The sequence below is a fragment of the Mauremys mutica genome, chromosome 3 (genome assembly GCF_020497125.1).
Source record: "Mauremys mutica isolate MM-2020 ecotype Southern chromosome 3, ASM2049712v1, whole genome shotgun sequence".
Taxonomy (NCBI): Eukaryota; Metazoa; Chordata; order Testudines; family Geoemydidae; genus Mauremys; species Mauremys mutica.
Window position 1 is genome coordinate 55,927,644 of NC_059074.1, and position 23,896 is coordinate 55,951,539.

The 23,896-nt window shown below is 42.9% G+C and overlaps 1 protein-coding gene across 2 annotated transcripts in view; it reads right to left on the reverse strand.

Annotated features, from left to right (window-relative positions):
- The window catches only part of LMBRD1 (LMBR1 domain containing 1), a 220,264-nt gene that overhangs the window by 46,840 nt on the left and 149,528 nt on the right, over positions 1 to 23,896 (reverse strand). For both annotated transcript variants that reach the window (XM_045011303.1, XM_045011302.1), the window contains exons 10-11: positions 13,846 to 13,910; positions 12,750 to 12,852 (exon numbers count right to left, since the gene is read on the reverse strand). In XM_045011303.1, the coding sequence (XP_044867238.1) occupies positions 12,750 to 12,852; positions 13,846 to 13,910 (168 nt within the window). The remainder of the gene's footprint in view (positions 1 to 12,749; positions 12,853 to 13,845; positions 13,911 to 23,896) is intronic.

A 23,896-nucleotide genomic window follows, 5' to 3' on the forward strand; every position in this document is an offset into this window, starting at 1 on the left:
AAAGTTGGGCTAGACTAGTTAGTTCCACTTACAGCAAAGTCCAGAGTTAGAATAGCGCAAGAGGCCTCTTTCAAATGAGTTAATATAAGCGATATAACATTCATATATCATTTTTAGAGTAAAGTCAAAATTAATATAAACCTTTTATTAAAAAAATACACAATTACTTATGTCACTTACATAGCATTTTTAAAGAAAGTACTGTTGTGAGCATTACTTAGTGGGGATCTGATAGTTAATTCTAGTTAATAAATAATATTCATAGGGAAAACATGGCATGCCCCCAGCATCTTAATGTTGATATAGTATTTTAGTCCTTTCTCCAGTCATCCTCTTGGTACAGTTTATCCTGTCACTTTAGTATTTCCAACATTTGTCCTTTTCCTTGTTTCCTTACTGTTAACACTTTGTTTATATCCTGGTTATCTATTGCCTTAATTACTATGATCTCTTATGTGGCTTAAGTGATTCTGAACTCTTTTCACAGAAGTCTGCCGCCAATGTTTAGTCCTAACTATGTCTTTTTTTTTAAAAAAAAGGAGAAAATAGACAATATAATGGACTTCTAAAAGTGACTATTAAAAATGTAAAATAACTCCATTCAAGTATTTGTATTATGCATGTTTATCATCTTCATTCTAGAGGGGATGGATCCTCAAGTACTCCAACCCAACATACACCTTGGTTAGGTAGCCACAGTCTTCTGGGCCTGGTTTTCAGAGCATAGATTGATGCCCAATACTCTGGAAATTAGCTTCCTTTAAAGTTGCCCTAGAGTTTGGGTATGCAGAACAGAGGCAACCCAAATCACTAGTGACAATCTTCTTTGCCTCTGTTGAAGTCCAGGGCACAACCACCCCAAGTGGGATCATTTTTTCCATCCCATCACCACTGAGTTCAGCAGCCACAGGTTATTCACAAGTCACATGCTATGTTGACTCTCAGGCACTGTTTTTCTTCCTTCACACAAGAGCTTTATAGTTGCCAGCACATTGCAGAAACTGAGAAAGAGGATGGTGAGGCAACCATGATGATTAAAAACTCTTTCTTTTACCAACACGTATAGTTAGATTTTTTTCATTCAATTTTATGTGGGTGATTACAATTTGCTTTTTGGTAGGCTACCAGAATAAGAATACCATATCTCAGACCAATACATCAGTTTACTACTGAATACTTGTAAAGGATTTTTTTTTGAGATACCCAACACACACACACACAAGCGTCTACTTTAACTTTTTATACATATACACTTCCACACATTGTTTTTTCATCAAAGAGAATGGTTGCTTACCCTACAATACAATGGTTCTTTCAGGTGTGTTTTCTATTTCTGCTGTGCACATGTCCTATGCGTGAGATCAGATTATTTTGAAATAATGTATGTTTGAGCGATGCCTTTGTCCTTGTAAGCCCTTACCAGCTACCATAGCTGAGAGTAAAAGGGATGAAGCTATCTTAAGCTGCCTCTCTTCCCTTCAAAAATAAAAAATCCCAATTTCAGGGCTTAGAATTAGCAGGGATGGAAGTTGGGTCATGGAATATGTGTGGACAACACATTTTGAAGAAAAGACGGTTACTCACCTTTGTAACTGCTGTTCTTCGAGATGGGTTGCTCATATCCATTCCAATTAGGTGTGCGCATGCCACGCCACGTGCATGATTGTCGGAATATTTTTACCCTAGCAACACTCGGTGGTTGGCTGAGGCGCCCACTGGATAGGCTCCCTTATGGCGCCAGATATATGCCCCTGCCAACCCAGCGCTCCCTCAGTTCCTTCTTGCCGGCTACTCTGACAGAGGGGAAGGAGGGCGGGTTTGGAATGGATATGAGCAACACATCTCGAAGAACAACAGTTACAAAGGTAAGTAATCGTCTTTTCTTCTTCGAGTGCTTGCTCATATCGATTCCAATTAGGTGACTCCCAAGCCTTACCTAGGCGGTGGGGTCGGAGTGAATTGTCATGGAGTGAAGGACTGCTGAACCAAATGCATCATCACCCCTGGACAGCTTCACTATCGCATAGTGGGAAGCGAAGGTATGTACTGATGACCAAGTTGCTGCCCTACAGATCTCCTGAATGGGCACATGAGCCAGGAAGGTGGAGGACAAAGCTTGAGCCCGAGTGGAGTGGGCAGTAAGGGCACATAGTTGGGGCACCAGCCAAGTCATAGCATGCTCGGATGCATGATGTAATCCAGGACGAGATATGCTGCATGGAGACTGGGAGACCCTTCATCCGGTCTGCCACTACCACAAACAGCTAGGTCGTCTTTCTGAAAGGTTTCATTCGCTTGATGTAAAAGGCCAGGGCCCTGAGAACATCTAGAGAGTGCAGCTGTTTCCACTGAGAAGCGTGCGGCTTCGGATAGAAAACCGGAAGGAAGATGTCTTGGTTGACATGGAAGGCAGACACCACCTTAGGAAGGAAGGCGGGGTGTGGTCGCAGCTGTACTTTGTCCTTATGAAACACCGTATATGGTGGGTCCGACGAGAGGGCCCGAAGTTTGACACACATCTCACTGAGGTGATTGCGATGAGGAAAGCTGTTTTCCAGGAAAGGTAGAAGCAAGCAAGTGGCCATCGGCTCGAACGGGGCACCCATGAGCTTGGTTAGGACCAGGTTGAGGTCCCACATAGGGGACAGATGCCGAATTTGCAGGTACAGACGTTCCAATCTCTGGAGGAACCTGCTGACCATGGCATTGGAGAACACCAAGCACCCATTTTCGCCCGAGTGGAAGTTTGAAATGGCTGCTAGATGAACTATGGTGGATGAAAGTTCGCCACTCAGTTCGCCACCCAGGATTGCAGACTGGCAGTGGAATACATTTTTCTCCCAAAAAGGTCCAGTCTTTTGGCCTCTATTATTGGGAGTTGAGCTGGTGTGCCCCTGCTTGTCTTTTTCGTTGGCCACAGAGACTACTAGCGAGCCCAGAGGTAGGTGGGTATAAAGGTACTTGAACCCTTTGGCCAGAACAAAGTACTTCTTTTTGGCCCTTTAGGAGGTGGGAGGGATGGATGATGGGGTTTGCCAGAGGGCTGTGGCAATTTTGAAGATCTCGTCCTGCATTGGTGTTAAAGGCAGAGGTAGAGGTGGAGAGGACATTGAACAAAAGTGTCCACCTGCTCGGCCATCTACTCCACCTTTAGGCCCAAGTTCTCAGCCACCCGTTGAAGCAGGGCCTTTAAAATCATCTGGCAGGTTGGCCCTCGAGGATCCCACAACTGCCTTGTCTAGGGATGAAGACAACTGTACCATCGGAGGAGGCCTTCGGGCATCATCCCCGTGGGGGAGGGAGGTTCAGAGGTGGCAGTCTCCTCTCCTCCCAACCTCTGAGCGCAACTCATGCACCGAATATGGTGCCATCAGTGCCACCAACTGTTGCTCCAAGGCAGCAGCAGATAAGCTGTGCGAAGGGGGCAGTGTCATGACAGGCATGCCCCCCGGGCTCCAATAAGGCCACTGTGCTGGCCACTTGCCATGCTGCCAAGACGGTGCCATCAATGTTGACATGGTCTCAGGAGCACAATTGCATTGGTGGAGTCTGGGCGAGGGGCTGAACTACCCCTGTGCCAGAGGAATCCCCTTCCCCACACCATGGGACTGTTGACACTTGAGACCAGTGCCCAGAGTGAGAGGTTCAGTGCCAATATCAAGGGGACTGGAGTCATGACGGGGAATGCTCCCATGGGGCAAGCGACCAAGATCTGTGCCAAGAGGACGACCGGTGGGAGACAAACAGTGGCGGTAGTACGGAGACTAGTGCCTACCGCTTAGGCGATCCACGTTGAGACAGCAGGGACCGTGATTGTGGTGCTGGTGACCAAGCAGGAGCCCCAGAGGATCTGGTCTGCTATTCCAGAGTTCTGCGGCATGGAGGAGGAGAGCGCTGCCTTGTCTTGGGGATCAGTGGTGCTCCACTGCCCCTGGAGGGATGTTAGTGGCTGGCCTGCCCTCATAGATGAGCCTTTACCATTTCCCGTGGCACCCACAGTGCTAGTGGCACGGGTGGAGACCTCTGCTCTCTCAGTGCCAGGGGAGCTTGGGAAGGTATTGATGCCATCAGGAGTTTGGATCCCCTACCGCTCCTGGGAGTCCGTGGCAGATCCTTTAAGGGACTAAGGGCCCTGACTGGGGAGGCATGTACACGTGGCTCCGGAGTGGCTGGGAGGCCCAAACTGGGTCCTTTGCCCGATATCCCATGGCCCTTCTTGCCTGGTGCCGAGGAGCTGTGCTTCTTTGATTTCTTTTTGGGCACCGGTGATGGGGAACGGTGCCAGATGGGGAGTGGTGCCGGATGGGGAGCGCACCAAGGCAGATGTATTCGGTGTGTCTTGGCAGGATGGCTTGGAAGCTGGACAAAGGGCAGCCTCCATGAGGAGAGCCCGCAAATGAATATCCCACTCTGAGTCCTGGGTCAACATTTTTTACAAATACAACATTTGTCTTTCACATGTGATTCCCCCAAGCACTTGAGGCAGCTGCCTGGGGGGCCACTTCCAGGCATAGGCCTGTTACAGTCCACCCAGGGCTTAAACCCCAGAGACCAGGGCATGCCCTTGCTGGGGCGAACTCCCCACTGGGATTCTAACTTCTAAGTACAGTTAACAATTACTTTACACTAACTACTATAAACTATTTACAAGACCCTAAGGCTTGAAGTCAGAAGAGACGAAACCACTAGCCCTTGCTATGCAAGGAAAGGCACTCCAACTAACCACCAAAGGCAGTAAGAAGGAACTGAGAGGGAGTAGGGCTGGCAGCACCTGATATACCGATGCATGAGGGCAGCACTCAAGAGGACACCACAGCTGGCCCTATGGATACTGCTAAGGCAAAAATCTCCGACTGTGCACGTGGGCATGCACACACCTAGAATGGAATTCACATGAGCAAGCACTCAAAGAACCACCTCCCCGGGCTGCAGGAAGCTTCACTCTCCCACCCCCATTGTTCCTCAGCTGCGGAGGGAGAGGTCAATGTGTGGGGAGCTACTCCTGTCTGCCCAACCACTGTGCCTCTGGACCAGCACCCAGGGCCACCCCCAACCCCTATTTGTTTACTCAGATCTGACAATGCTTGCACTGAGGTCTCATGATATAGCTTCAGTCTTCCCTCTTTAGCTTTCAAGACATTTGTCAGGGTTCTCTCCCCACTCTGAACTCTGGGATACAGATGTGGGGACCTCCATGAAAGACCCCCTAAGCTTATTTCTGCCAGCTTAGGTTAAAATCTTCCCCAAAGCACAAATCCTTCCTTGTCCTTGGATGAGTACTGCTGCCACCATCAAGTGAGTTAGACAAAGATTCAAGGAAAAGAACCACTTGGTGTTCTTGTTTCCCCAAAATCTCCCAAAGCCCCTTCACCCCCTTTTCTGGGGAGGCTTGAGAATAATATACCAACCAAACAGGTTAACAAAGTGCACACATACCAGACCTTGGGTTTTTAGGACACTAAAAACCAATCAGGTTCTTAAAAGCAGAACTTTATTATAAAGAAAAAGTAAAAGAAGCACCTCTGTAAAAATCAGGATGGAAGGTAATTTTACAGGGTAATCAGATTCAAAACACAGAGGATTCCCCTCTAGGCTAAAGTTTAATTTAACAAAAAACCAGGAATAAACCTCCCCCATAGCATACGGACAATTCACAAGCTAAAACAAAAGATAATCTAACGCATTTCCTTTCTATTACTTACAATCTGTAATCTTAGATGCTTAGTTCATTTATGGCTTTGGGAGATGTATTTTCCCTGCCGATTCCTCACTGACCCGGAGAGAACAACAAAGAGAGAAAACAAAAACCTTCCCCCAGAGATTTGAAAGTATCTTCTCCCCTCATTGGTCCTTTTGGTCAGGTGCCAGCCAGGTTATTTGAGCTTCTTAACCCTTTACAGGTAAAGGAGGGATTTTATGCTACCCATAGCTGTATGTTTATGACAACACTGCTCAAAAACAGCTTGTGCACTAGGCAGCGCTTAGACACAGGCTTAAGCAAGAGGCACAAGAGGCATCTTGAATGGCCATCATTGGCGGGCACTATTGTATTGCAGGAGGGACAGATCTTGAATCATGGAGATTTGCCTCTGGCTATTTTAGGCTTGTGCACAGAGGAATTGGGGTTCCTAATGTCCCTTCCTTCCCGCTATCAATGCCCTCTTTTCACAAGATTTTTTTTTCCAAACCAACAGATATTTATAATTATTGTGAGACAAATAAACAACAACAATAGCGCTAACTTATTTCTTGCAGGTTTAAGAGACAGAATGCAGGGTTCTGTCTTGCAGACATGGACAGTAAGAAGAGGCTGCTGAGGCTAACCCGCTCCATATCTTCAGCTACAATGGTCACAAGTGCTCACAGGATGCAGGCACAGCCCCAATGGACAATGCTATTTCAAAATAATCTGATCACATGTGCAGGGGGCATAAGAGAAAGTTACTCACCTTGCAGTAACTGAGGTTCTTCGAGATGTGTGTCCCTGTGGGTGCTCCACTCTAGGTGACTGTGCGTCCCGGCGCTGTTGATCGGAGATTTTCGGTAGCAGTGCCTGGTTGGGGCGCGTGCGTCCCGGCGCTGTCGATCGGAGATTTTCGGTAGCAGTGCCTGGTTGGGGCGCATGCACCCAGATGGTATCTCCCGTCTAGTTGGAATCTACCTGAGTGCGTGCACCCCACACCCTCCTCAGTTCCTTCTCTACCGTGGAGAGTAATCTTAGTACTCCAAAGTAGAGGGGAGGAGGGCGGGGAGTGGAGCACCCACAGGGACACACATCTCGAAGAACCTCAGTTACTGCAAGGTGAGTAACTTTCTCTTCTTCTTCGAGTGCAGTCCCTGTGGGTTCTCCACTCTAGGTGAATGTGTAGCAGTACCCACTACGGTTGTTGGGACTTTGGAGATACGGCAGTGAGTACTGAAGATAGTACTGTATGACCTACTATTGTGTCTGCCGTGGTGTTTTGCGTTAGAGCATAGTGTTTTGCAAACATGTGTTTAGATGACCATGTAGCCGCTTTGCAGATATCAGGAATGGGAACATTGTGTAAGAAGGCAATGGATGCCGACATGGCTCTAGTGGAATGAGTTCTAACGCCTTCAGGCGGTTGAAGATTCTTCGCACGGTAACAGGATCTGATGCAGTCAGAGATCCACTTGGACAGTCATTGTTTAGAGATAGCCATACCGTTTGATTCTTTCGGTAATGGAAACAAAGAGTCGCAGAGACTTGCAAAATGGTTTAGTCCTGTCTAAATAAAAGGCAATTGCTCGCCTGACATCGAGAGTATGCAGGGTTGCCTCTTGTGGAGTCTTGTGAGGTTCGGGATAGAAAGTAGGTAAGTATATAGGTTGGTTGAGGTGGAAGGTAGATAGCACTTTAGGAAGAAATTTAGGATTTGGTCTCAAAGTGACTTTGTCTTTGGAGAAGATTGTGTAGGGAGAGTGGGCCATGAGGGCACTCATTTCACCTACTCTCCTTGCCGATGTTATGGCAACTAAGAAAGCCACCTTCATGGATATATGGAGATGAGAAGAGGTAGCCAAGGGCTCGAATGGAGGCTTCATGTGAGCGTGTAGAATGAAGGTTAAGATTCCATGAAGCAGCTATTGGGTGAATTTCAGGGTAGAGGTTTTGCAGGGCTGTGAGAAATCATTTTATGGTTGGGTGAGTAAAGAGTGAATAACCTGCTAAGAGGTCATGGAAGGTGGTAAGTGCCACCAGGTGCACTTTGGTGGAGCTGAGCGAGTGTCCGTCTTGTTTTAGTTCCAAGAGGTAGTCTAGAATGATAGGGAGGGTTACCATATTGGACACTAAGTGATTACGTAAGCACCAGAGGGCGAAATTCTTCCACTTCTGCGGGTAGGTTTTATGAGTGGAGTCTTTCCTACTGTGCAGGAAGACATATCGGACTTGCTCAGAACAGGCTAGTTCATGGGTTTGGAACCATGAAGGAACCACGCTGTGAGGTAGAGCTTGAGGAGCTCAGGGTAAAGAGCCAGTCTATTGTTCTGGAAAAGGAGATCTGGCCTGTTGGGGAGAGCCCGTGGGTGACGGGAGGACATGCAGAGTAGGTAGGGATACCACGTCTGTCTCAGCCAAGCCGGGGCAATAAATATGACCCGGTTCTTATGGTCCACAATCTTCCGAAGAACCCCGTGTAGCAGAGGGATTGGTGGAAGGTGTACAGGAGAGAGGTGTTCCGCGGGATGAGGAATGCGTCTCCTGGGGATGCAGTTCTGAGTCCCACTCTGGAGCAAAACTGGGGACATTTTCGGTTCTGAGTTGTGGCAGAGAGGTCTACTGACGGGGTGCCCCAGAGGGAGAAGAGCTGTTGAAGTATTGTGGGGTGCAGTTCCTATTCGTGTTCTGTCGAGAAGTGCCTGCCGAGTGCGTCGGCAATAGTGTTGTGGCAGTCTGGCAGGTAGGAAGCGGTGGTCTGTATTTGATGTTATATACACCAATTCCATAGACGGATGGCTTCCATGCAAAGAGAATGTGAGCGTGCTCCCCCTTGTCTGTTGATGTAGTACATACATGCTACGTTGTCTGTTAAGACTCACAGGTATTTTTCTTTATGAGGGGAAGAAAATGAAGGCACGCTCATCTCACAGCTCTGAGCAATAAGAGATTTGTGTGTAGGTGTGACTCTGATGCAGACCACTAGCCTTGTGCCCTGTGTCCCTCTAAATGCCCTCCGCAACCAATTAGGGAAACGTCCGTGGCGAGCACGAGTGCTGGGGATCAGTTCTGGAAGGAAACCTTAGTGTAGAGGTTCTCTGGTCTTGTCCACCACTGTAGGGAAGCTAGAAGTTGGGAGGCGGAGTTAACAACATCCCTAAGGTGTGTCTGTTGGGTTTGAGATTGGAATTGAGCCAGCCCTGAAGACATCTCATGTGCAGCCTGGCGTACTGGAGTATGAAGGTAGTGACTGCCATATGACCAAGGAGCTGTAGGCAGAGTCTTGCCTATGTCCTTGGATGAATAGAGAGCGTGCGTTTGAGCTGCGTGATAGCGAGGAATCTGTGATATGGGAGCAAGGATCTGCTCTGGATTGAGTTGAGATGAGCTCCGAGGAACTCAATCTGTTGTGTAGGTGTCAGGGTGGATTTTTGGGCGTTTATTTGGAGGCCTCGGCTGTGAAAGAGGGCGATAGTGAAAGAGTAGCTTGGAGTGTCTCGCCATAGGAGTTGCCCTTGATGAGGCAATCGTCCAGGTAGGGGAACTGCGTGACCCCATGTTTGTGGAGGTGAGCCACGAGTACAGCTAGAATTTAGGAAAAAAACTCCCGGCGCTGTGGAGAGGCCGAAAGGAAGAACTCCGTATTGGAGATGGTTGTGACCGATTGTGAAGCTTAGAAAGCATCTGAGAGCTGGATGAATTGATATATGAAAAGAAACGTATTGTGGGTCGAGGGCTGAAAACCAGTCCCCTTGATCTAGTGCAGGAATTAATGTGGCCAGTGTGACCATTTTGAATTTTTGTATCCTCGCGAATTTGTTCAGTTGGCGTAAGTCTAGTATAGGCCTCTAGCCCCCAGTCCTTTTCTGGGTCAGGAAATAATGGGAGTAGAAATCTTTCCCTGGATGTAGCATTGGCACAGGCTCCACTGCGCCTAGCTATAGAAGATAAGCAACTTCTGCGCGAAGCAGGTGCTCATGAGAGGGGTCCCTGAAGAGGGACGGGGAAGGGGAGAAGGATAGGGTATGAATGGGCTAGAGTAACCGGACTGAACTATGTTGAGAACTCAGAAGTCCTGTGTAATTTGCTGACAGGCATGTTGGAAACTCTGGAGGCGGTGGCGAAATGGGCAAATAGGCTGTGGAATCAAGGAGTGGTCGCACAGACCCTGAACCAACCTTTTAAAATTGTTGTTTATTCCCAGATGGATGGGAAGTGGTTGCTTGAGCTCGATTTTGTCTGTGCTTAGGGGGTCTAGCGCGATTCCTATTTATGTGATAAGGTGTGGGTTGATATCGTTGACCCCTGGGAAGAGATGGGTGAATGCCCAGGGTGCGCAGTGTCGCTCTAGAATCTTTCATTGTATGAAGTAGTTCATCAGGTGGTTTTTTTTTTGTTTTTTTGTTTTTTTTAAGAAAATAGTTTATGTTTATCAAAGGGGAGGTCCTCCACTTTGTTCTGCAGGTCTTTAGGGATGCCAGATGCAGAAAGCCATGAAGATCTGCGCATAGCCACAGCCCGTGCAGTTGTACGGGCTGCTGTATCTGTCGTGTCTAAAGAGGTTTGTAGGGCTGTTCTGGAAATCAATTGGCACTCGCTCAGAATTGATTTAAAGCCCGCTGTCCTGTCCTCTGGAATGTAAGAGGCGAATTCAAAAGTTTATTGTAGTTATCAAAGTCATGCCTGGCAAGGAGTGCAAGGTACTTTGCGATCCAGAATTGTAGAGTGGAGGATGTGTGAACCTTGCGACACAAGACGTCAAGGCGTTTAAGGTTCATGTCTTGCGGGGTGGACTGATATTGTGGCTGTTTCGTTCTTTGTGCGACTGCATTGATAATGAAAGAGTTCAGTTGTGAAAAAAAAATAGGAAGTCAGCGTCCTTAGCAGGAACATAGTATCTATGTTCGGCTTTTCTGCAGGTTGGTAATAAGGAAGCTGGAGTTTGCAGAGAGCGTCAGCTGGTTCCAAGAGTGCCTCATTTATATGGAGTGAAGTAGGGAAACTGAGGCTGGAGGCTGTGGACCTTAGCCTGAGGTGGAAAAAGGCTCCAGTGGGGAAGGAGAAGGAGGTGCGAAGAACTCTGCTTGCTGTTGTAGATCAGGTTCGCGCTCAGTGAAGGTAGCCACTTCAGGTGGTGGGACTGCGCTGTGTCATGTTAAGAAGCGAAAGTGAAAGTGTGAGCGGTGCAGTGGGTCGGTTGGAGGTGCCCTGCAGGGGGTCTGCTGTTGGTGCAGAGGCGGAAGGCAGGCTCGGTGCCGACGTCCTTCCTGGCACCGGGGCAGAGCGCGCAGCCGGCTCCGCGGCTTTTTTTTTTTTCCCCCTTCTTCTTCCGCTCTGAGGCTTGCGGTGCCGACGGCTTTGTCGGCACCGGGGCAGAGCGCATAGCCGGCTCCACGGCTATTTTTAGCGCTGAGGCTTGCAGTGCCGACGGCTTTGTCAGCACCGGCGCAGAGCCATAGCCGGCTCCGCGGCTATTTTTAGTCCTTAGGCTTTCGGTGCCGACGTCCTTGTCGGCACCGGGGCAGAGCGTGGCCAGCTCCGCAGTTGTTTTTAGCCCTGAGGCTTGCGGTGCCGACATCCTTGTCTGCACCAGGGCAGAGCGCGCAGCCGGCTTAGCGGCTATTTTTAGCCCTGAGGCTTGCGGTGCCGACGTCCTTGTCGGCACCGAGACAGAGCGCGCAGTCGGCTTCGCGGCTGTTTTTAGCGCTGAGGCGCTTGGTGCCGCGGAATCCTTCTGTGTTCGGGAGGTTGAATTTCCGCCTCTACAGTCTGTGGGAGCCGTTGTTGAGGCGTGATCCGGGGCGGAGGCGCCTAGCTTTGGCGCTGTCAGCACAGAGGGTAGGGATCTCGCAGGAGACCCCTTACCCTTGTTAGAGTCTCTCCTATGAGACTGCTCTGCTTCTTGCCTCCGCTCCAGGGAGGGTGAAGCAACGCTCCCCACCGGTTTCGATCTGGCTGGGGAGGATGTGGGAGTGGGTTTAACTTTCCCCATCTCCGAAAGCGGCTGCGGGGATTTCTCCATCAGAAGCATTTTAAGCCGCAGGTCTCTGTCATGCCAAGCCCTCGACTCGAGGCTCATACAGTAGAGGCACTTTGCGGGGATGTAGGCTTCCACGAGGCACTTCACACAATGTGAGAGTGCCCATCCAACCTTGGTATGGAGTCGTGCCAGAAAACACACCTCTTGAATCCTGAAGCCCCTGGCATTGTAAATTAGAAATGGCAGGGGAGAGTGTCTCAGTGAGAGACAAGTCTGAAGTGATTTTCTTTTTAAACTAAGTAACTAACTATGTAACTATACTAAAGGAAGGGAAACAACTGGGAAGTAATTAATAATTATTTCTATGTTCTTTGTTACTGTTTCCTATAGGTACCAGGGAAGAGAAGGCAGCACTGCTCCGAGTCCCGTCTTCAGCCGAGGACGGTTGAAAAGGAACTGAGGAAGGTGTGGGGCACACGCACTCAGGAAGATTCCAACTAGACGGGAGATACCATCTGGGTGCATGCGCCCCAACCAGGCACTGCTACCGAAAATCTCCGATCGACAGCGCCGGGACGCACTGTCACCTAGAGTGGAGCACCCACAGGGACAGCACTCGAAGAAGAAGCCCAAAGCCCAAAGAGTGGAATCAGTCTGGACAATCACTTGAGGAATAATTCCAGGTTTTAACAACATTTACAATGCAAGAGAGCCTTGGTGTTTCAATGTGCTAATCTGCAAAACTGAGAGTTCACAAAAAAAATTCATTTTACTTCTCAGCAAATATTTAAGAGACTGCTTTAATAAGTCTTAATAAAATACTTCACTATTATAATATTCATTGCCACAGATTTACCAGTATACTACCAATATTAAATTAAAACAAAGCATGTCAAAAATGAAGTTTGTTTTGCATTTTTGAGTTATCTATTAGTTGACTTGCAGACTCACAAGATCTTTTAATCTGCAATGGTCTCCTAGATCTTAGCATATATTAGCAAGCTTATTACATATTTCTATATAGATCTATATGTAATAAGCTTGCTATATATCTATCGCTATATATTTGCCAATTGTTGTTTTACTTACAGTTTGTAGAACAGGTAAAAGCATATTCAACGGATTGGTCAGATTAGTTCCTAAAATTATAAATCCAGAATTGATGCCAGCTGAATGTAGAGCTTTGTCCAAGCTGCAATAATTAGGGAAAACTGGTTAATTGTTATGGCTTTTTTCCTCTCCATAGAGCATTTTTATTCAAGTTTCATTTAAAGGGATATCAGATTAAAAATCACTCTTATGTTTAAGATTTTTTAGAAACCGTTACAAACACCAGAAAAGTTATAATTGAAAGAAAACTTTTTTAGTTTCTTTACTTTGTGAATGCCATCGCTCCCCCTGTATTGTCAGCTATGGTCTGGTCCTGCAAACTTGCAAGTTAAGTTATTCACGTGAAGTCAATGAGACTACACACATGTATCTTTGCACGATCTACCCCTTAGTCAGGTTCTACTTTTTGTTTGTCTGGTTATTTCACATAACAGGCAAGAGAGAAATATTTTTAAAATAGGGAAAGTGAGGTTTAAATCTAAAAAACCCCAAAACATCATAGGGGGACGGGACTCTGGGACAGGTGACATAACAGACTTTTAAAAAAAACAAACTGCTCAGATTTCCAGTTGACTATGCTACTTTAAGCTTCACGAAGCACGGAAATGACCAGGACCTAAACAACACACAGAAAGGAGATTGAGGGCTCAATATCCGCAAGGTGTTGAGCACTGTTTCCCTAACCCAGAAGGCACATAAGCCCATGCTTATTTTGTACCACATAAGTAGTCCCTTTAAGCATATGTGTAGACAAATGTAAATAATTTCTTTGCTGCATCAGTGGATAGTTAAGCAGAAAAATAAACTGACCAATCTTTATTTATTCAATGTTTTATTGACTTATCTGTTTCAGCTTTATCAAAATTTAGTTTAGATGTATAATGTTAAAGTATAGCAGTATGGTCAGTTATAGGAATATGGCAAGAAAAAAGTACACCACTGCAGAACACTTCTAAAGTAAAGCAGACAACTCTTAAGATTAATAGATCATATTAATGGATTTTAGCTTAGATAAAGGCATACAGTACATGATCTGTGTAACTGATTCACAAAATGGACACGGCAATATACTTACTTTGACAGGAAGAGAGAAATGGTGAACAACAGTGCCACAAGGATGAAAAATACTCCCCATATGATCTAAAACAAAGATATATTATTATAATATAGCTGAAATGCTCTCAAGTTGATATTAAAAGCACAAAAACATTATGCTCAATTTTATTGATCAAAGACTGTTCATCTTTTAACCAAATTGAGCTAGGATGATTTCTTTATTTAGTGAATATTTCCATCCACTTTTTCCACATACATGTTTTAAATGACTTATGAATGAGAGAAGAGTTTGATAGGAAATGCTCAAAAAGGCAAAGGGTATTCACTTAACCACTTAAAATAGTATCTCCCTCCTGCCCCAGAGTTAACTAAGGCAAAAAGGAATTCATTGCTTTTGCCTGGGGATGACTTAAACCTTATTCACAGAAGTGAATGTGAAATGTTTTAAATTTTGGTAATGTGCTGTAAGTTGATACAGTGCTCTCCCTTCCATTAGTCATGGAAACATAAAAGAGTAAGAGAAGTGCACATGAAAGGTTATATTGAACAAATGTAACATTCAGTATAAAAAATTGTGTCCTTATACTTGCTATAGTAAAAAAACACAGAAAAGTTTAACTATGTACCAAATGGAGATTTGGCTGTTCCTACACAGAAAACTGAAAGAACAGACTTAATTTCCTTCTTTGCTATGTTGGATCCACATGGAAGAGGTCTATGAAAAATGACATCACTAGTAATTGGTCTTTGCATATCCTCCTCTCCACTGGAAAAGAATCAAAACAAGCAAGCTATACCTTGGGAGGGAATAATAGTACTAGAAGAGAAACAGAGCTGCCTTTGTTTTTTAAAAAAAAAAACTGCCAAAAGGACTTGTTGAAAACCTCATTTGCAGGAGATAAGTTTAGTAAGAAGTGAAATAATGTAATGTGGCCCAAATATCCATTCTGCATTCCTTCAATAAAGAGGCTTCTGGCAACATGAATACACTTCCAGTTCTCCCCCTCAGCCAAGCAGGATTTAGTATTTCAAAAGCTACGTTTACTATTTCAAAGCCACGTAGGATTTCATTTTTAAAAATGATATTGTGCAGCTCAGAGAGACTTAAGCCACCTAAGCAAGGAAAATTGTATTTGAAATGGATTCAAAGACTTTTGAGGACAGACTAGGAAAAAGAAAATCACCAGCTAAACACAATGCACAATAAAAATCAGAACAGGTTATCGAAAGGAAAAAAGGAAATTGTAGTTTCAGGAAAATCTTAGAGAAGAGCCACTTAGCCATTCTGCTAGCCTAAAATCCTAAAAAACTTAACTGAGTAGGTTTCATGTTATGTTTGGGTTTTGAGATTTTAGAAAAAAAAAGAGTGGATAATTTATAATGCTAACTAGCTTTTACAAACTAATGTCTAACTTGTGCAAAAAAGCGTTGGTAAGTCAAAGAATCTACTCCCTGCATTCTGTAGAAAGAGTTGTAGAGAGTCACCTTGAACATGAATTTAGGGAGCCAGAACCACTGAAAACTTTATTTCCATGGACTGAGCTCTAAGAGCATGCCTGGACAAAGTAGTTTGAGCCTTGAAAATGAACATTAACCTGAACTACTGTGTGATTCATTTCTGAAACACAGATATTTCCGAACAGGAAAAAATGTACTGGATGATATCTGGGAATAGGCAATTAAAAATACTCTGCCTTTAATTCCTGTCTTTTATGAGGTCCTTCTTTCAAAATCGTTGGATTGTCCTATTTTAAGCAGTTTTTAGCCAATTTCACTTATTCCATTTCAATCCAAATTGTGTCAATGCATTGCCCTAAGTCAAATTCTTGTCTTCCTGCAGGATCAACTCCTTCATTCCAGCACTGATCTGAGTCAGACACTCCACAGAAAATAAAAATGCACATTTTTGATAACTTGACTGTCACCCAGTCCCAGTTTGCTTTAATTTGTATTAATCTTCCTTATTGGATTTATCTGCAGCCACCAACACCATCAATTAGGCTATCAAACATTTTATCTCCCCTCCTTAAGTGTTCCTATGGAACATTACTGTTGAGAAAGACTTACTTTTCATTTGTATGACTAAGCCTCCCAACTTTTTGACCAATGGCTATTAATTTTCTCCATCTCCTTTGTCCCCCCCCCCTCCCTTGAGATAATTGGTACCTACGGATAGGACTATCGAATAAATCCCAGTTGTGTGTGTCTCTTCCATTTACCATCTTCTCTCTTACCTGGTTCCTAACATATGTTCTGAAAGAACCAGAACTGTCTCAAATTTGATATAGTTAAAAGTAAACTCCTATCTTCTAGTGTATCTTGACTTTAGTTGTATCACTCCTATACCCGAGTTTGGACTGTAACCAGACTTTTATATACATATATCATGGTGGTCTACTCTTGTTGATGTTTATATTACTAGATGTTCACCAAATTCAGAAATGTTTATAACTACAGTATTGTTAAAGTTTTGCAGTATTTTGCAGTGCACAATGTGTGTTTATGTTGTAATCTGCAACTAATAGTTAATCTGTCTCAGGGTTTGTCTTCACTACCAGGATAAATCGACCTAAGTTACGCTACTCCAGCTACATGAATAACGTAGATGAAGTTGACATAGCTTAGGTCGACTTGCAGCACAGTGAAGACACCGGGGTGTCGATGGGAAATGCTCTCCCATTGACTTACCTTAATCTTCTCAGGGAGCTGGAGTACCGGGGTTGAATTGAGAGCACTCTGAGGTCAATTTAGCAGGTCTTTACTAGACCCACTAAATCGATCCCGGCTGCATCAATTGCAGCAGCGCAGTTCTCTTTGTAGTGAAGACCAGCTCTTAATCACTGGCATGATCAGATCCTTTGATATAACTCTCCTAAAGTGATTAAGTTCTCATTCAGTTACTACACTATTTTTTATATCCAAACTAAAAACTTAACTCAAAATATTCCTTCTAGTTTAATATGCACTATACACATTAAGCGGTCATTTAAATAAGAAAATCCATTACAATACTTAAGATCTTTCTTCCAACACTGTTGCAATATTTGAAAACTAAAAAATAACCGTACCAGCATCTTTGCTTGAGCTTCAGTAAACTGCTGTTTGAAGACTCACTTTACAGAAAAAATTATTTTTAAAATGTTCACACCAAAGTTACTCTAATACTTAAGATAGCCATACAATATTTTGCTAACATATGGATTTAAAATATTGTAATTTTTTGTGAATTTAAACATGTCAGTAATATTAGAAAAAATTCATCTCTAGAACAGTTTGCCAGAATACAATTTCCATATTAGCACTGGTATTTTCCTCTTCTCTGTTCACAAGAATAAATAGTATTCCTTTAATAGTTTTCTGGTGTTCATTTTTACACAAAGTTATAAATTTTATTTTAAATATATATATAGATATATATAGATATATATAAGTGCTAAGGTTTTATTTGTTATGGATCATGTTTTAATGTTTAAGACAACTGCAGTCTGAGATGGCATCCTAAAACTTGAATGAAATAAAACTAATGAAAATAATTCACTAGGAATTCCTGAATTTTTTATCTTAAACATTTTCAAACAAAGCAGTATTTACAAGAAAACAATATGATGGCCTGATTCAGGGAGGAAGGATGAGTCAGTGCTTAGAACACTAGCCTGGGACCTGCAAAACTGGTTCAGTTCTCCCCTCTGCTAGAGACTCTCTTGTGATTTTGGGCAAGTCACTCACTTTGTGCATCAGTTCCAATCCATAAAATAGGGATACTATTTTCCTACCTCAAAGGAATATTGTGAGAATAAATACACTAAAAAAATGTAAGGTGCTCAGAAACAGTTGTAAGGTACCTTAAAATGACTTCATTGGCTGTAAATTGATCTATGAAAGGATTTATATTGAGTTCAATAATCTTTGGCTCTGGCCCAGTGAGGAAATATAAAAAGTAAGATATCCCCTCCCTCTACAATTGTACTATGAAGGAAAAGGGGGATGCTGTAGTCCTTCAGAGTCCAGGACTCAAAGTCAGGAGACTTGAGTTCTAATCCTGAATGACATGACTCACTTGTGAACTGGGGAACTCATTAACCTGTCTGCACTTCATTTTAGTTATCAATTTTTTAAAAAAAGAAATGCATGTTTACCTATCACATTCATGAAAAAAATCAAAAGCCAAAGCACTAGTAAATACAAAAAGAAAATAATGAAAATTTTATGCCATTATGTAAATAACGATGGTATGTCATCACCTGGAATAATGTATTTGGTTCTGGTCACCCTATTTGAAAACAGCAGATCAAGAAGGTATCAAGAGATTAGTAACAAAGATATTAGGCACCTGGACAGAGACTACCATATGAAGAGAACATGAAAAGAGACACTGTTTAGTTAAGTTGTTTCTTGGTTTTATACTTGAGTCCAACCTCTTTGAGGCAGGGACAGTCTTTGTTCTATGTTTGTACAGCATCTAGTATAATGGGGTCCTGGTCCACGACAACAGCTCCTACGCAGTAGAAAGGTGATAAACAACATGACAAAAGATTTATTAAAAAAATTAAGGAATGATGCAGAGAAAATGTAACTTGTATCTTTGTACTGTGAGGGGGTGAATAGAAACACCCAAACCAACGAGATTTAGAAACTGAAAATGAAGTTTTATATAAACATGTGGAACCCCTAGCCACATGATGCACCTGAAGCCAACATTTTAGTAGGATTAATAAAAGCATTGAATATTTGTATGGATAATGAAAATATAGTAAGGGAAGCCACAGTTACAGTAGATGTTAATTATTTTTAGAAGAAGAAATATATGCTCTTATGCTTTGGGGCACTGGACTAAGCAATGCAACTAAAAGGGCTATGTAAGGGTATAGTATATCAATTGCACATCTCAGAGAAAGTGATACATGAATGCAGAAAATAAAAACCAAACATGAATGAGTCACCAGAAACAGCTGGGAGTCATTGCAAGGCACTACATAAGTTAGACTATGTCTATACTACAAGTTAGGTGTGTGGCTTCCCAGCTAATGAACATATTCTCAAGGTAGTGTGAATTTTAATAGCAGTCTCACTGCAGTGGAGGCACGGCTGAGCTGTGCCAAATGCAAACCCACCTGAAACCAGCTAGAGAGCTAGTATGAATATTTGTACATGAGCAGGGAAATCACACCCCTAGCTTGTACAATCACAGAAGCATAGGACTGGAAGAGACCTCAATAAATCATCTAGTTCAGTTCCCTGCACTCAAGGAAAGGCTAAGCAATAACTAGACTATGCCTGACAGGCACTTGCCTAACTTGCTCTTAAAAACCTCTAATGATGGAGATTCTACAACTCCTCATGCAATTTGTAGTGTGGATGTAGCCTAAAATAAGGAATCAATGTGACCTTTGACAGATTTCTTTGAAATTTCACTCAGCACTAGGAGAATACTAAACAAATAGAGGAAGGATGATAGATATTTAAAAACTCCATATAATATCATATAACAGAAAAAGACTAGTGAGTCTGACCATGGTTCCAGGAAACTTTTTACAGTGTTTCATAAAAGATTGCTAAGACATAGTTATTAGTGTGAATATACAGAAATAATTTAATATCTGACATGAAGAGGCCTTTGACGGGGCTGGTAAAAAGAGCAAGAAAGGCCGATTCTGGGTATAAAACTTTTTGCTATAAGGTAATGAATTTGGTAATGGCTATAAAAACTTATATTCATTCCCAAATCATTGATTGTTAAGATAACCAACTGAATAAAAGCTGGTGAAAGACCATGGTACAAAAGTTATCTAGTAAATACTAGTAGGTCATTTTGGAAAACAACAAGCGAAGTCCCTTGAGATTTAGCACTGGGGCAAACCCTGTTTAGAATCTACATAAATTAACTTGAAATAGGAGCAGGACACCTGAATACTAAGTTTACTAACAAAATTGGAGAAATAGTAAATAAAATCAAGGCAACACAGACCTGAAGGAGAATATGAACAGACTTGCAATATGGACAAGTAAGTGGCAGATTGAATTTAACATTGAGAGGTGAAAGGGCATGCACTGGGAGAGATCAAATAAGAGGTGGTAGTAAACATGTAATGAAACAGAACTTACAGAAAATATCAAGCAACAAACCTGGAAGTAGTATGGAATAATATTAAAGAGAAGACTCAGTGTGCATCAGGAAGAAGGGGAAAGAGGACTAAAACAATAGATAAATTAGCTATAAAAGCATGAAATAATGTTAGCCTGTGTAAGGTTCATGTAGGACTATTTTTGGAAAACTATTTATAGTAACTGTTCCTCATTTTAAAAGTAAACTAGAATATTTTAAATATGTAGCCTGTACAAGATACCAAATCAGTAAAAGGATATATTTGCAAATTTAGGTTAAAAATAATTAAATTTTAAAATAAAATAGCTGAACATCATTTCCTCCCTTATGCGCTCCTGACAAGACACAAATGTAGGATGTCATATTTGTCCTGTCATAGATGGCAACACTACAATTACCTAGATCAGCATTTCCTGCATTTTCAATTAGTACATTGTTGAATGCTGCAGGCCAAACAAAAAACTCTGGTTTAAACAGGCGGAAGAGTGACTGTTTTTCAATTATTTTGTTTTAAAATGTAAAATTGACTACACCATTGACCTGCCAGTCACCTGGCTGGATGTCACAGGCCCAATGGTGATCATTATGGATGTGGGATAAGACTCAGAACTGAGACATCTTTTTCCTGTTTATAGTTTATATGCTTATACTTTGTTTTCTGCTTGAATAATGTTATTACAAAAAATGGGCTTTTAAGGTAGTTATATTTTTACTTTTCACACTAACTAAATGGTTTATACAACAGTAGTGGATAGAGTCCCTTTCTTGATTTGAGTTATATATTAACTTAATTTGATTGGAGGCATAGGAGCCTCCCTTTTAGAGTTTTCAGAGGTCTAAGACTTTAGCATTTTTTGCAGCCCACATTCTTTTTTTAAAGTTGTGTCTTTACCTTCCTCTTTCACTTAAGGTGGCACTGGTACTCATTCTTGTTCTTATGATGCCTCTAAAGCAGAAGCAAGACTTCAAGGCTGGTTGGTGTTTGGCTTTTTTTTTTTTTTAAATAATCCATTGCAGTATCTTAAGGCTTAATACAATGTGCAAGAAAATAACTGATTGCACTACAATCCCCATTCAAAATTTCTTCTTGCTCTAACTGTGCTAGAGACAAACTAACAAACAGATAAACATCTTGTACTGCAAAATCAATCATACCTAAATTTTGTTTGGAATCATCCATTTAAAGTCTTGAGAAGCAGTCCAATTCCTCTGAATCTAAGGTTGATTTAGTCACTTAAAATTAGTCAGCTGAAACCATAATAAAAAATTGAGCAGTCTTACAAATATGAAAAAAATCTCCATCTTAGAAGAAAATCAGATCTCATGGATATTTTAATTGTTACATAGAAAGACTGAGATTTTAGAAACATTAGTAACGAATACAACATACAGATATTGGGTAATTCTTCAATACCTAACAGATTTGGGGAAGGGGTCAAATAGGGGCAGGGAGGGGGCAGAGTTGGGGTGGAGACTTTGGGGCAGGGCAGGGAAAGGGTGGAGTTGGGGCAGTGGGGCACGAACAGCCACCAGAGCCAGGGAAAGTTGGTGCCTATGCAAAGGCCTTATACTAAAAAAGATCCTCCATGTGTACTCCCCACCCACAAAAGTGAAGGATATATCACTATAGTTCTAGACAGAGGGGGAGATGCAAATTCTGCAGGCATTTGCAGGGTTCTTCTACAGAGACTACTACTACTAAAAGTACAGGTCCAAATTATGTTTGGTCAACTAATCCTGTATTCATTGAATATAGTCTGCCATGCAGCATCATGAAGGTACAGGAGACCATGTGTCTTAGAAGTAAGAGACAACCTTATGGTGGTATTTAGATCTTGAATCTATCCTGAGGAATATACGCTATAGACTGATTGGAAGTGCTCCAATAAGTCTTTGAACCTGCTTCAAGATGGATTTCTGTATGTTTCAAAATCTGGGCTGAAATTCAACCAGCTGAGCATGATACAGATGGACTCAGACATAAGATCTCCCCCATACCAACCAATAGCCTAGGTATCAGTATATGATAGTGTTCTTTTTCTTTAAGTATTCTGAAATACCATACCTTGGTGAAAAATCTTGGTGTGGTTGAAGTCCAAAGAATAGACCAAAATATTGGTAATGGTTGGTTCTGACCATGAACCTTATGTACTTCCTGTGTTGTGGGATTATCAATATGTGGAAGTATGCATCTTGAGGGTCAAGAGAGGTGGACCAGTTCCCTGATTCTAGAGAGAGGATTACAGAGACAAGGATGACCATCCTGAACTTCAACTTGTGTATCAACTGTTGAATTTTCTCAGATCCAGTATAGGTTGCCATCTCTCCTTCTTTGGGATAAAGAAGAATTTGCTGTAAAAGCTCTTCCCTTAGTATAGAGGAAGGACAGTGAGAGAAAACCAAGTATAACTGTACCAGAGCTGTGACATGCTGGTATTGGGGCCTTAAGGGAGTTAAATGCTTACTCCATGTTTCAGGAGCAGCAAGTAGTCCAGGATCTTCAGTATGGGGGCCTCCACTGAGTCAATATTTTAAATCACCCATATGGAGAATCTTTTCCACTTTGAGAAGTCTTCCTGCTCTGTATAAGAATCTCCTGAACTTGTTAGCAGTCTGTCAGCAGTGCTCAACCAACCAACATCCAAGCTGTTAGGTGCAATGACAGGGGGACTGAGTGCACTATCTGACCTTGGTTCTGAGATATATCTGGGCAAGGTGGAAGGTCTATGGGAGGCCACTTGAACATCAGTAACAGGTCTGACAACCAAATCTGTCCCAGGGGCTATCATGATGGACAAGACCTTGTCCCATATGATCTTGGCTATTACCCTGGTGATCAGAGGGGAATCAGTGGGAAAGCAAATAGGAGTCCTTGAGACCAACTGAAGGAGAAAGACATCTGGTAGGAAGCCCAGCTCACGCCTCCTCTGGAAGTTCAGATACATGGTGGTGTCCTCTGTAGCAACAAGTCTATGATGGGAGTCCCACAAGCAGCATAACAGGTTAGGATGGATTTCTGCAGTAACTGCTCACAGCTGGTCACCGTATGTCTGCTTAAGAAGTCTCCTAGATTGTTGCTGACATCTGGAAGGTGGCCAGCAGAGTTACACAGTGTTGATTACACTATATCCAGAGCTTGATGGCTTCTTGGCAAAGAGGGAATGATTGAGCATCAACTTGCTTTTTTATATAATGCAACACAGACCTGTTGCCTATAAAGATTTGCATTGTGGAGTTCCAGAGAACAGGTAGGAATACTATGCAGGCCAGTCTGATGGCCCCCAGCTCCAAGACAAGTTGTGATAATTGGGCCTAAAAGTTTACCCTATCTGTAAACTCAACTGGTGAAAAGTTGATAAAGGATTAAGAATTGTCACAATGATCTGTTATACAAAATTGTTAAAGAAAATATGTGAGGAGACAAAAAGATTAAATAAATTTTAACAAGGTCTACTGATACCACTCAAGGACTGTCAAAACTCTGACTGATAAATAAGAGGAATAAGGATTGGAAATCAAGGAAGCAAAATTGGTGTGTTGGAAATTACAACTAATTGGTGGACAAAATAAGAGGACAGATTATTCCACCTATGGCCTGTTGAGGGTGCCCTTAAATATATTTTTGGGAGGAGAATTTTAACTTTCACCATTACAGTGGCAGAAGGATTTGTTGCCATGATACCAGACCTTTATACCCCAGAGGGGAATCTTGACCATCATCACTGCACCAGCAAGGACCACAACCTGATACATGTGAGATCCTGCTTTGTCTTTCTTCCCCTCCTTCACATACTCCTTTTTGCCAGTCTCCTCAAATCTTCCTCCTGTCCTCTCTCTCAGCTTTTCACCTGATCCTGAAATCAGCTGTACTGCATGGCACGAGCATAATAAGATGAGATGGCCCATTCAGCTGAGCTGGCCTGAGAAGGACCTGTGAAAGAGAGGGACCTACCAGACCAACCAGACG